Here is a 14294-nt window from a genome sequence, read left to right as displayed (position 1 = left end):
GGAGGAGGAGGAGGGGAAGAAGAAAAAGGAGAAGGAGGAGGAGGAGGAGGAGGAGGAGGAGGAGGAGGAGGAGAAAAACGAGGAGAAGAAGGAGAAGGAGGAGGAGGAGGGGAAGAAGAAAAAGGAGGAAGAGGAGGAAGAGGAGAAGGAGGGGAAGGAGGGGGAAGGAGGAGGAAGAAGAGGAGGAAGAGGAGGAGCAGGGGGAGGAAAAAAACCATCATCTATTTCCCTGGACAGCACAGGCATGTGATGGGAAACTCAAGGCTGTGATAAGGGAGACTTTTGTTGGAAGGGTGTGAAGGTGTGTTTATTGGCCATCCCATCCCAGTTGGCCCTTCCTGTTGGGTTTAAGTTGTAGCGGGAAGGATTCAGTCTACGCAAGAAAGAATTGCCTGGCTACCTTGGTTGGAATAGGTTACAGAGGTTAGAATAGATATATAATTATGTCTCAGGACATATATCTCTTACAGACACTCAGACAAATCATACATAGGACTCGCTTGGATTGATTTACACCGGATGCCTTTGGGCTCTGCCATTCCCTAACTACTCCCACTTGGACGCCCCGCCTGGTCCCCGGGGACAGGGAGAGCCCTGGGGCCCATGGCTGGTACCTTCCCGGCATAGTGGATGATGGAGAACTCTGTTTTGTCCTTGAGCTGCTTGGGCTTCTGAAACTTGGGGTGGTTGCCCTGCTCCGTGCACAGCTTCTCCACGAAGGACTTGTCTGTGGCTTTGGGGAACCAGCACTCCTCGTCCAGCAGGGCCAGCACACCCGGAGGGTTGTTCTGTGGAAAGCACGGAGGGTGGGATCACAGCCAGGGTGCTCAAGCCTCGGGCTTGCCAGAAAGAGCTGGCCGCCGAAACGCACCGTAGGCAGCCCCTACCTGTGACCGTGTCTGCCTACAAAGATGTATTTATGCCTCCCACGCCTACAAGTCTATCCTCAAATGGCCCTGTGGCCGATGGACCCACACGGAGGACAGAAGGGCAGGCGCCAACAGAACGTGTGCAATTCTGCCCCCTCGTGGACAGTACACGCGGAACAGCACAAAGATCTCAGGCTTGAATTTGATGCTTTGCATATAGATTCACCTCAGGGTTCTTCTCCGTGGCCCAGACAGGCCAGGAGCACAGCCAAATTCACACCTGCCATTCACTTTGGTAGAAATGGTCTTCACTTTGCTAGAGAAGTATTTCTTTTCTTTTTAATGTAAGCGCTACACCCAACGTGGGGCTTGAACTCATGACCCCCGAGATCAAGAGTCACATGCTCCACCGACCCAGCCAGCCAGGCACCCTGAGAACTATTTCTTCACTGCTCTGTCCAAAGCAGGCCTCCTTAAATCATTCTCCGCAGAGGCCTTATCAGAGAAGTTTTAGTGGCTTTCTTTGTCTTGTTTCTTGGTCTGCTCCTTCAGGAAGGGCAGGGACTATGTCCATCTTGTTCATGGTTACATCTCCGGCCCCTAAGAGAGGGCCCGGCACAGAATAGGTGCTCAGTAAATAGTCATTCAACAGTGACTTATTGTGTACCTACTGTGGCCATGGTTCTAAGGAGTTGGGGATCCATCAGTGAGAAAAACAAAGACCCCTGCCTTTGGGAATGAATGAGTCAGAGAGGGGGAAGACAAGGAAGGGAATAGGGAGAGGGGAGGGGAAAAGGCAGAAGGGAAGGGAGGGGAGGAAAGGGGAGGAGAAAGGAAGGGAGGAGAGGGGAGGGGAAGGGGAAGGGAGGGGAGGGGAAGGGAAGGAGGGAGGGGAGAAAAGGGGAAGGGAGGGGAGAAAAGGGGAAGGGAGGGGAGAAAAGGGGAAGGGAGGGGAGGGGAGGCAAGGGGAAGGGGAAGGGGAAGGGAGGGAGGTAGGAGAGGGAAGGGGGAGGCAGGGAGGGAAAGGGAAGGGAGGGAAGAAGAGGGGAAGGGAGGGAAGGGGAAGGGAGGGAAGGGAGAGGGAGGGAGGGGAGGGGAGGGAAGGGGGAGTGAAGGGGAAGGGAGGGAGGAAGGGGAGGAGAGGGAAGGGGAAGGGAGGGAGGAAGGGAGAAGGGAGGGAAGGGGGAGGGATGGAGGGGAGGGAAGGGGAGGGGAGGGGAGAGAAATAAGAAAAGGAAATGCCTTGGCCAGCACACTGCGGGTTAAGGGAAGCGTGCTGGAGCTCGCAGGGACTCGGTGGGGAGGGGCGAAGGCAGGGTCCACATGCGGGTGGATAAGGCTGCATGTGAGTGAGGGCGGGCCCTCACCGGCCGCTCGATGAGCTCGATGCAGGGCTGCAGGTCGAGGCCGAAGTCGATGAAGTTCCACTCGATGCCCTCGCGCTGGTACTCCTCCTGCTCCAGGATGAACATCGTGTGGTTGAAGAGCTGCTGCAGCTTCTCGTTGGTGTAGTTGATGCACAGCTGCTCGAACGAGTTCACCTGCGCCCGCGAGAGGGGTGGGGGAGGGGCGTCCTGGTCAGGGGACACCGGGGCCCAGGGGAGCTCTGCCCGGCGAGAGCCCCTTGCCTGCCACCCTTGTGTCCTTTCCACAAGAGCCCGTCTGCCATTTCAGGGCCCAGAGAGGGCTTGTCCCCAGCGAAGGCTGCCTAGAGTTCGTGGCGGAGGACTGAAGAGAGAGGTGGCAGGGATCAAGCCTCACCTGTCGCACCCAGCCGCAGCTCTGGCCATCTCACTTCCAGAAACCAACACGCTTCCTACACCCTCGAGGATCTAACCTCAGCTAGACAGCCTCCCACCCTAAGTCGTCATCGGCCTGCCTTTCTCCAAAATAATGACTTCTCCAAGGGGAAGCTTCTGCCCAAAGAGCCGAGACCACGGCTGTCATGATCCCACCAAGCTGTACCTCAAAGATCTCAAATCCAGCAATGTCCAGGATCCCCAGGAACGAAGCCCCTTGCCGGTGGGTCTTGTCTAGGGCTTTGTTCACGCGGCTGAGTATCCAGCGGAAAAGGCGTTCGTAGGTGGCCTTGGCTAGAGCCTCTACGGCAAAGTCTGCCTGTGGGGAGAAGTGAGGGAACAGGTTCATCTCCAGTGGGCTGTCTTTTCATATGAGCCCAGCTGGCAGCTCAGATTTTTATTCCTCTTCTGCCCGTAATCAGTTCTTGCAAAATAAACATCAACAAAAAAAGAAATTATGCCATCTCTGTAACTAGTAGAAAAGTGGCAGTAAGGAAGAGAGTGGCCAGACTTAAGGAATGACTGTGTGGAGAATTAAACACTTCTTGTCAGAGGAACCTGGAACAGGGGAGAGCCTGTTCCTTCCCAGGGGCAATTTAGAGGTAGTCAGTTCTGCCTCTAGAAAGGGTACACAGTCATTTCTAAAAATGTATGTTTTAGCTCTGACTTTGGATGCACAACTAAGAGAGCAGGATGAGATCATGAGTGAGGTACTCTGCTGTTCTTGTTCAGTAGTGGATCTTCAAAACCTGACATGGGACTTTGAGTATTCCAGTATTGGAGGGATGAGATATAAAGAGATGGACAGATGGATAAAAAGATGGATGGATGGATGAACAGATGGATGCATGGATGGGTGAATGGATGGATAAACAGAGGGCTGGATGGATGGATGGAAGGAAGGAAGTATGGATAGTGGGTAAATGGATGGATAAATGGAAGGACGGATGGATGGATGGATGGATGGATGGATGGATGGACGGATGGATGCATGGATGGGTGAATGGATGGATAAACGGAGGGCTGGATGGATGGATGGAAGGAGAGAAGTATGGATAGTGGGTAAATGGATGGATAAATGGAAGGACGGATGGATGGATGGATGGATGGATGAACAGATGGATGCATGGATGGGTAAATGGACGGATAAATGGAGGGATGGAGGGATGGAGGGATGGATGGATGGATAGTTGAACGAATAAATGGATGGGTGGGTGGGTAGGTGGATGGATGGATGGATGGATGGATGGATGGATGGATGGATGGAAGGAAGCATGGATGGATGGAAGCAGGGATGGGTGCATGGATTGATGAACAGATGGATAGATAGTTGAACAGATAAATGGATGGGTGGATGGAAGGATGTATAGATGAACAGATGGATGCATGGATGGGTGAATGGATAAATGGATGGATGGATGGATGGATGGATGGATGGATGGATGGATGTATGGATGGATGGAGGGATGGAAGGAAGGAGGCATGGATGGTGGGTAAATGTATAGATAAATGGATGGATGGATGGATGGATGAACAGATGGATGCATGGATGGGTGAATGGGTGAATGGATGAATGGATGGATAAATGGATGGATAGATGGATGGATGGAGGGATGGAAGGAAGGAGGCATGGATGGTGGGTAAATGGATGGATAAATGGATGGATGGATGGATGGATGGATGGATGAACAGATGGATGCATGGATGGGTGAATGGATGGATAAATGGAGGGATGGATGGATGGATGGAAGCAAGGAAGGAAGCATGGATGGGTGAATGGATGGATAAATGGAAGGATGGATGGATGGATGGATAGTTGAATGAATAAATGGATGGATGGGCAGATGGATGGATGGATGGATGGATGGATGGATGGATGGATGGAAGGAAGGAAGGAAGCATGGATGGGTCCATGGATGGATGAACAGATGGATAGATAGTTGAACGGATAAATTGATGGGTGGATGGAAGGATGTATAGATAAACAGATGGGTGTATGGATGGGTGAATGGATGGATAAATGGATGGATAAACGTATAGATGGATGGATTGATGGATGGATGCATGGAGATGGAAGGAAGGAAGCACGGATGGGTGAATGAATAGATGGATGAACAGATGGATGGAAGAGTCTGCAGAAAAATATGCAAGCTCAGGAATAAATGTCACACACAAAAACAAACAGCAAATGCATCATTACCTGTTCTTTTGTTTGAGCTTTCTGTACTACATCCCGCCCAACCTTGATACGTGGGGTCAGGATAGATCTGGTAAAATCTGTCACATTAATTCCCATGAGGTGGCAAACTTTCTGAGCAGCTGGATGGAGAAAAAAAAGCATATTAAGTGTATCACCAAAGAGAAGGCTTAGGAATGAAGGCACATCACCTGGGATACTTGTGATCTGTGTATGCAATTGATACTTTTTGAGAAATGGAGCATGATGTAGTGAACATAGCATGAAAGGGTCCTGAAAGCTGCTGTCATTGGTGACGTCATCCCCAATGTTTTGCTAAGTGGCAATGATGGGGTAGGATGGGGCCATGTGATTTGGGAAAAGCTATTTAACTTCCTAGAGTCTTGGTTTTCTCAGTTCATAAAGACACAGCCATTTGATACCTTGATGAGTTATCAATGAGATTAAATGAGGGAAGGCACGTAAAGTGCCTGGCACATGGTCAACTACCAATAAATGTGTCCCACTATGCCAAGATATGCATTGCATCATTATGTGTGGTGGAAAATACCGGAAACTACTTAAATGTCCATTAATATGGGAGCGAAAAAATGTACCATGAATACGAAACAGCAGTTAAAGGGAACGACTCTCTTTCTCAACTGGGGATAATTTTGCCCCCAGGGGACATTGGGCAACGTCTGGAGATATTTCTGATTGTCACACCAGGGGGCGCTACTGTTGAAAAACCCTGATCCAGACAAGGGTGAGCAGAGAGAAAAACAAGTTGCAGAATGCTGACTCCCAGGTGAAATCACTTATGTACATTAAAATCACACTCACAAAGCAACGCTATATATGGTTTAGATACATGTGTGTGAAAAGCCTAAAATACAACTGGAAGGGGACATAGTAACATACAGCTGTGGTTGCCGGGAGACAAGGAGGTGACTGGGACGTCAACGTGGGCTACATTGTTTCATGTTAACGACCAAGCAGTATTAGAACATATTCGCAAATGCCACTTCTGGATGGTGGATTCTTGTAATAATCATGTATTTCTTCTCTTAAAACTCGTCCTCAAAAGAAAATCATCATCCACCATTACTGTTGGCTCAGCACAAAGGCTACTCTTGTCTGATGGCTTGCCTATGCGTGGTGGACGATCCGCGGTGTGGTTTTAGGATTTTTTTCCCTGTCTTTGCAAGGGGTGTGTTTTTGTTTTTTGGTTTTTGTTTTGTTTTTTTGGTTTTGTTTGTTTAGGGTGTTTTTTTTTTTTTGTTTTTTTGTTTTTTTTTTTGGTTTGTCTTTCCCTGAAGTTGTCTCCTGGGTGGGAGGAGACCTTTAACTCGCCATATTTTGGAGTATGCAACACCAGAAACTACTGGCAGGGCCTGTGGAGGGTAAGCTCCGGGGAGCTTCAAAAACAACACAGTATATAGTCTGTGTGGGGCGTGTTCAGACAACAGGCAGACAAGCCAGGAACTTGCTATCCATTTGGCTCAGCCACCAACAAGCACGGGGGATAGATAACCAAGCAACCTTTCCATAACACAAAACACTGCAGGTATTGGCAGGTAGGGCTGGCATATTGAGGAAAAAAAAAGCAAACAAACAGGATGCCTAGTTAAGCCTTTATTTCAGAGAAACAACCAACATTTAAAAATTATAGTTAGGTCCCAAACACCGCATGGAACATACAATATATTATAGAATGATACATTTTATAATAAAAAATGTTGGTTGTGCATCTGAAACTTGAATTTAACTGGGTATCTTCTATTTTATCAGCCAACTCTAACTGCGGAGAAACTTGGGGTCTGTGTCCCCCACGTGAGGAATGGGGCTGTTCCTGTCTAGTTTGCCGATGAATGCCAGGGCCTGGCGTATGGTGCAGGCTCAAAAATATTTGCTTAACAAAATTAACAAACAGGGGGTTATAGAACTGATGGTCCCTAAGGATCCTGTGTGATCTAAAACTATTAGCTTTCCTCGCCCACACTCTGATTCAAGAACTTCCCACTGTAGGATCTTCAGCAGTAAAAAGTCTCGGACAGAAGTCAGCGAAAATAACTTAGTTTAGCTCTTGTTAATAACCATATCCAAAAAACAACCAAACGCTCCTTCCCATCACAGACGTTGTCAGTTATTGGGACAAGACAGCAAGCACCTGTGTTATCCGGCATTGATGCTTGGTCTGTGTTTCTTTCCTTCTTGAAGACAATATTTCCAAGCTGCAGGACGGACGACACCACCTTCAGTATGGCTGGGTGAGGACAGAAGAGAAGATAAGGCACAGACCTCAACACCGAGGGGCCGTGGAGGTTTAGAGTCTACAAGTTATTGGGGACCTTAGAGTCAGCCTACATCTTTCTCGAAAGAAGACTCAGTTCTGAGCTCCTAAGTCTAGGAAAGAGGCAAACTAATCTAATACCATGCTAACAGGGTAGAAAACCTGGCTGGGGGTAGCAGAATATGTTCAGATGCTTGCTGACAATCTTGTGCTCAAAGGAACACCGTGAAGCAGGGGCTGGCACACTGCAGCCGATGGACCAACTCTGGCCCACTGCTTGTTGTTGTCAATAAAGTTTTATTGGAACACAGCCATAATGATTCATTTACGTATTGTCAATAGCGGTTGGCTGCTCCAAGGGCAGAGCTGAACAGTTAAAACAGAGATCAAATGGCCCACAAATGCTAAAGTATTTACTTACGCGACCCTTTACAGAAAATGTTTGTCAATCCCCACTATACAGCAAGAAGAATGAACGAGTTACCACCATAAACAACAAAACTGTTGTAGCTCACAGATGCTGAACAAAAGATGTCAAAGGCAAACAATAAAGTAACTATGTAAGTCCACTTACAGAAAGCTCAAGAATAGGAAAAACTATGGCATTAGAAGTCAGGATGATGGTTATCCTTCATTGGTGGAAACTACTAGAATGCCTATGGGGAAGCTTTGGGGCTCTGTTGGTGTTCTCTTAGTTAAAATGATTACTAGCAGTACAGGTGTATTCAGTCTGTAAAGGTTAATCAAACTGTGCACCTATGATATACATGAATTTCTAAATGTAAATTATATGTCACTAAAAGTTATTTAAAAAGCAACAAAACAAAGCAACAATCCCCATGCTTCTCAGTGTAGTTTGGCTAAGTATACAAGATGCTCATGCGAGGATTGAGAAGGGGGAAATTTTTTCCCCCTTGACAGCCAGGTGTCTCCAGACAAAATAATGTGTCCCCAGACCCTTGGAGCCCTTCTGACTCTGTACTCAGCCCATGTTACTATTAAAATGGCGCCTATGGGGCGCCTGGGTGGCTCAGTCGGTTAAACATCCGACTTCAGCTCAGGTCACGATCTCACAGTCCGTGAGTTCGAGCACCGCATCGGGCTCTGGGCTGATGGCTCAGAGCCTGGAGCCTGCTTCCGATTCTGTGTCTCCCTCTCTCTCTGCCCCTCCCCCGTTCATGCTCTGTCTCTCTCTGTCCCAAAAATAAATAAAAGTTAAAAAAAATTTTTTTTAAATAAAATGGCGCCTATGTCTGAAATCCCCTCAAGACCATGAGTGACTGGCGAATGGGGGGCTGTCCTATCATCTCTGCATTCTCAAAGCCTACTTAAGGGTCCAGATACACATGGGGAGACAGGGAAGATGCATGGGGGGTGTGCAGGATGGAAGGAAGGATGGAAAATGGAGTAAACAATGGATAAACAAATCAATGGATGGATCAATACACTGATGGGTTGATCAATGGATTGACAAATGGATGGACTAAATGATGGGCAGATGGATGGATGGATGGAAAGAGAGATGACTAATTAATACAAACATTTAAAAAACCATACTAAACGGGCTTTGTAAACTATTAGGTGCTATGCTAATAGTTTTTTTCAATGTTTATGTATTTGAGAGAGAGAAAGAGTGGGGGAGGGGCACAGAGAGAGGGGAGAGAGAATCCCATGCAGGCTCCACACTGCCAGCAGAGAGCCCCATACAGGGCTTGATCTCACAAAATACAAGACCACGACCTGAGCCAAAATCAAGAGTAGGATGCTTACCCAACTGAGCCACCAGGGCGCCCCGCTATACTAATAGTTTCTGAACTCGAAGTTTAAACTAAGAATTGCTGAAGTGACTCCAGAGCCCAGGGAAGCCGTCTAACTCAGGGTTCTCAACCTTGGCACTGTTGAAGCTGGGGGCCAGATAAATCACTGGTGGGGCTGCTCTGTGCGTGTCTGTAGGATGTTCAGCAGCACGCCTGGTCTCCCACCACTAGGTGTCAGTAGCGTTCCCTCTTCTGAGTTCTGAGACCAAAAAACGCCCCCTAGGAGGCCAACCTCCCCAGATTAAGAACCACTGGTCTAAATGAATAAAGCAAACTGAGGGGGACTGTGGGGACGCATGGGAGCCACAGCCCCACCTGAAGGGGTACAGCTGGACTCCAGTCATGCAGCAAGTCCAGAGCTGCTCCCAGGCCGATGTATCCAAAGCGGATGGAAACCCAGATTCTTAATGTGAAACCTACTCATGTTTAAATGCTGGGAGCCAACTTACAACAACTTTGAAGCCTGTGTAGGTCGATCCCTCCCTGTGGGCTCAGGCCCCATCGCGCTGCTTTTTCTGGTACCGATAATGGGATCACAGAAATGGAAGAATGGCCACCATACTCAGGCCACAGGAACTGAACCATCCAAGAGAGTACCAGTGGGCAGCAAAGTGGCTGGAAGGGGCTACACCAAACGCAAGGGCGGCGAGGGCTGGCGGTCTGGGGTGAGTGCCAGTCTGGGGTGGTCTGGTGAGTGAAACCAGGCACTCTGGAGTTAGAAAACCCCAGCTGCGCCGTGCTGAGCCTCAGTTTCCCCGTCTGCAAACTGGAGCACGTGCTTCAAGAAGTTTCTGTCCAGACGGTGGAGGCAAGCAAGGAGCCTGGCCCAGCAGACACTGAACAGCCACCTACAGTGGCTTGTACACGGGCCCCCAGAAGATGTGTCCAGCCGGAAGCTGGGAACATGAACTTCCACAGAAAGAAGAGCCCTGCAGAGGTAATTAAGTCAAGGATCTCAGGTGAGATCATTCTGGATGAACCTGGTGGGCCCCAAATCCAATGACAGGTGTCCTGGTAGCAGAAGAGGAGAGGACACGCCCAGTTGGAAGCCGGCACGGGGTGGGTTTTCTTTGACAGCCTCCGGAAGGAGCGAGCTGTGCCAACACCGTGACTTTGGGCTTGTGGCCTCCAGAGCCGTGAGAAAATCAATTTCTGTTGTTTGAAGCCACCAGGTCTGTGGTTATTTGTTCGAGTAGCCACAGCGAACGGACATACCGGCCTTATTTACAGAAGAACAAGAAAGAGGGTTTTCTAACATGTGGCCTAAGCATTGCCAAGGGTACCCAGAACGGATGATTCTAGGTGACGGGCAAAACTTTCCAAAAGTTTGGATCGTTAGGCATTTATTCTAACTTACTAGAAATAGTAAGTACATACAATTAGTGATTGTACAGAAATTGTTGTTTCGGACAAAGTTCAAGCAGTATAGGGCTACAGAAATCTACACTGTGCACAATAATTGTCAGCCAACGATAATATAGCTGGGACCTGGAAGTGGAGTCATTTACAAACGAGGACATCTGGGAAATGGATCTAGACGGTCCCTGGGAGGGTCTGTCTGGGTGCAGGAGCTAGCTGCCAGGGGGTTCGTATCCTGGCCCTAATCTTACTGGCTGTGTGACCTCAAGTCAGGTATCAGCCTCTCTGGGCCCCTGTTTCACCATTTGAAGGCCCATAGAAACATCCACCTCCTAGGATCGTCATGTGGCGTAAATGCAGAGCGCCTCAACGTGGTCAGTACCCAAGAAACATCAGTTGCTGGGATGTTACGATGGTTCCAGTCCTCTACTGCTGCTAACTCTCTGTGTGGCCTGGGCAAGTACTTGTCCCTCACAAGAGCTCCAGGAACCAGAGGGGGTGGTTCCTGGGGCCCCACGAAGCTCCAGGGCTTGCACTGATCCCCCCCCACCCCCGCCCACTCAGCCCCATTCTCCTTCAGCTTCTCGGTGGGGCCTTGGGAGCAGCTCTGGTGTTCTAACTGGGGCTGCTGTGCATTTTTCTAATCATTCATTTACTTCTCTTTCCTGCAGTTTACTAGGAAATGATTTCACAAATGCAAAATCAGCTTTCCTTGGGGCCCCTGGGTGGCTCAGTCGGTCAAGCGTCCAAACTTCAGCTCAGGTCATCATCTCACGGCGCGTGAGGTCAAGCCCCGCATCGGACTCTGTGCTGACAGCTCAGAGCCTGGAGCCTGCTTCCGATTCTGTGTCTGCCCCTCCCCCGCTCATGCTCGCTCTTGAAAATAAATAAAAACATTAAAAAAAAAAATCAACTTCCCTTGCCATAAATAGATGGCAACTATAAAAATAAATAGAGGAAAAGGAATAATATTATCAAATTCCAGCAAGATGCCAGGCCTGGAGTCTGCTCTCTGGGGTGAAAGGGGACATTAGCAAGTACCAGAGAGGGGCTGAGGACTTAGTGGGTGCCGATCTGCTACTCTCTTCCTTGAAAGTCATCAGGAGAGCTGAAAAGAGCAGAGAAAGCAAAACATCCTGCAGTGGGAGTCTACGTGACCAGTAATGCCACGAGTCCACGTTTCGGAATACACCGGGCTCCTTCTAGCCTCAATTCCCATACCTTGGTTCTGACAGGGATTTTTGGAAGGGTTTAAAGGACAAAAACCACATCCCCACAGACAAAAACAGAGCACAGAGGACCACACAGTGGGGCTTGGGAGTCCCTGAGGCCCCAGAGGGAGTCCTAGCTCTTCCAGCTGTGTGTCCTTGGGCAAGTTCCTTCACTTCTCTGTGCCTCAGTTTCCTCATCTGCAAACTGGGGATAACAGTGGTCACATCGTCGGGTTCTTTCAATACTAAATAATGGGGGCGCCTGGGTGGCTCAGTCGGTTAAGCATCCGACTTTGGCTCAGGTCATGATCTCATGGGTTGTGAGTTTGAGCCCCGTGTCGGGCTCTGGGCTGATAGCTCAGAGCCTGGAGCCTGTTTCGGACTCTGTGTCTCCCTCTCTCTGCCCCTCCCCTGTTCACACTCTGTCTCTGTCTCTCTCAAAAATAAATAAACATTAAAATTAAAAAAAAAATACTAAATAACGCATATAAAGCACTTCTGCTGTGTCACCTGACATCTTCACTTTAAATGTATTAGAACCATTTCCATATGAGTCAATACTGTTCTAAAACAATTTAGAAGACCCTATTGATTTCTTTCTTAAGGCCCAATGATAATTGAGTAAATCCTCACTGGTCAAAGTTTTAGTTTGTTCGTTTCATTGTTTATTATTATTTAAAACTGGACACCTTGGTGCCTTTTTTTGAAAAGAGGCTCTCACATATGTCTGGCATACAGCAAGTATTTAATCGTTAGCTGTTCATGTGTGAATTTTTTTTTTTTTTCCAAAGCCAAGATCAGAAGTAAAAAGGACTCGTGTCCCAAATAAAAAGAATCATTCTGGGAGAGCCCATGCCATTCAGGAAGGGATGCTGTTAATATTGGGCTCTGATGTGGGGCTCTGGCCAAAATACACAACCACCACCCATTTGTCAACTGACCCACGGAGCCTTTTTTTCTGGGCCCCCAGTTATCTCCGGGGAAGCTGTCCCTCCCTCTATGCTGCATTGCAGCAACCCTAGCACTATTCTGGGGCTCCAAAGGGGTGTGGGCGTGGGAAGGAAGAAACATTTTCCACAACCATGTCCTGGTGTTCCCAAAAGAGATTAACCTTGAACACTGGGGCACGTCTAACCCAGAAGGCAAAGAATTTCTTAAAGCCCAGTGTGGAAACCAAGATTATCTCTCTAGGCTTTCTTGATCTCAGAACCAAATGTGTTTCTTGGTCACGGGCTGGTGACATTGATCGGTACTGGCCTATCACCAGAACTTCCTTTCCAGGAAGAGGACAAGTAAACCCGCTGCCTCAGATATGCCCCCCACTCCCCGCCTATCCTCTGCCCATGTGTTCTTGACGAGACCAACAACCTCTCTGTTTCCAGCTCCAAAATGGAGTAGAGACCATAACATAAGCCTCTCAGAGTTTTCCATAACCCCGATCATTGTGAATAACTCAGGAATATGCACCTAAGAAATATCAGCCTACTCCATTCAGGGACTCAGGCAGGGATTCCAATCTGTTCTTTCCTGCTGGACATAAATCCAAGGGATGTAAGGGCTGGCGCTACAGCAGCCATTCTGCCCCCAAGAAACTGCAGCCTACCTAAAGACAATATTGCTGAGAGACCAGGTTCCAGAGACACTCTTTGAGCCCATCGAACTCCTTGTACCTGAAACCCATATCCCTGAACTTTGCAGCTCTGCAAGATCATTTTCCTTTTCGCTTAAGCCAATTTGGGTCATTTGTAACTGAAAAAGCCCTAACATATGAAGCCAGTTTTCTAAAACACCAATAAGCTACCTTAAGGTAATGTTCACTTTCCTTCTTCTTCTTCCTTTTTTTTTTTTTTTTTTTTTTGAGGGTGTCTGGCGGGCGGGGGTGGGGAGGGACGGAGCAGAATTCAGCAAGCAGAAATCTGTCCTTACCAGGGAAGGCTCTCTAACTAATGTTAGTGGCCCAGAGGGCATGAATCCGGGCCTCCTCGCGGGCACCCAGCCTGAAGGCATGAAGACTTACACAGCTGCTCCTCATCACTGAAGCCCATGATCGCCATGGCTTCCACGGTTTCCTGGAACATCTCGTCATCCTGGGCAGCTGGGATGGGCACAAAGCCATTGGAGAGGAATGTGTAGTTGTTGAAGCCCTCCAAAAGCAAGTCATCTGGAAGGAGAGGAAGATGGGGTGGTGGTCAGGAGGGTGGACTTTGAACATGAGGCAGGAACCTGTCCCGAGACTTGGACGGTTTAAAACCTTCCTTCTGGTTCCATCACACAGAAGGCCTCACCAACCATCACTGGCCTAATACAGTGGTATAGGTTGTGCACTGCTCCAGGGTGCCTGGAAGCTAAAACCCAGCGTTGGCTCCCCTTGCTAAGCCATGTCCCTTGACACAGGCTTGCAGCTAGCTTGAGGAAGGCACACCTTTATCTCAATTGCCCCAGATCACCCTGCCGTTTCTGAACAACGCTGCCTGAAAAGCAAGATCAATCCTTATCCATCTATTTGTGAAAATTTATCAAATCGCTGGGCCGCCTGGGTGGCTCAGTCGGTTAAACATCCGACTTAGGCTCAGGCCATGATCTCACGGTCTGAGTTCGAGCCCTGCGTCAGGCTCTGTGCCGAAAGCTCAGAGCCTGGAGCCTGTTTCGGATTCTGTGTCTCCCTCTCTCTCTGACCCTCCCCCCTTCATGCTCTGTCTCTCTCTGTCTCAAAAATAAGTAAATGTTTAAAAAAAAATTAAAAATAAATAAATTTATCAAATCGCTAATT

At 48.5% G+C, this 14294-nt stretch overlaps 1 protein-coding gene across 5 annotated transcripts in view; it reads right to left on the bottom strand.

Annotated features, from left to right (window-relative positions):
* The window catches only part of MYH11 (myosin heavy chain 11), a 124252-nt gene that overhangs the window by 36747 nt on the left and 73211 nt on the right, over positions 1 to 14294 (bottom strand). For all 5 annotated transcript variants that reach the window (XM_078439751.2, XM_078439747.2, XM_078439748.2 and 2 more), the window contains 6 exons: positions 13542 to 13685; positions 7015 to 7110; positions 4869 to 4987; positions 2835 to 2987; positions 2237 to 2410; positions 615 to 788 (listed from right to left, as the gene is read on the bottom strand). In XM_078439751.2, coding sequence (XP_078295877.1) covers positions 615 to 788; positions 2237 to 2410; positions 2835 to 2987; positions 4869 to 4987; positions 7015 to 7110; positions 13542 to 13685 — 860 coding nt within the window. The remainder of the gene's footprint in view (positions 1 to 614; positions 789 to 2236; positions 2411 to 2834; positions 2988 to 4868; positions 4988 to 7014; positions 7111 to 13541; positions 13686 to 14294) is intronic.

This window comes from Panthera onca, chromosome E3 (genome assembly GCF_046562875.1).
Source record: "Panthera onca isolate mPanOnc1 chromosome E3, mPanOnc1 haplotype 2, whole genome shotgun sequence".
NCBI lineage: Eukaryota > Metazoa > Chordata > Mammalia > Carnivora > Felidae > Panthera > Panthera onca.
Note: the sequence above shows the minus strand (reverse complement) of the source record. Positions and strands in the feature narration are given on the sequence as shown.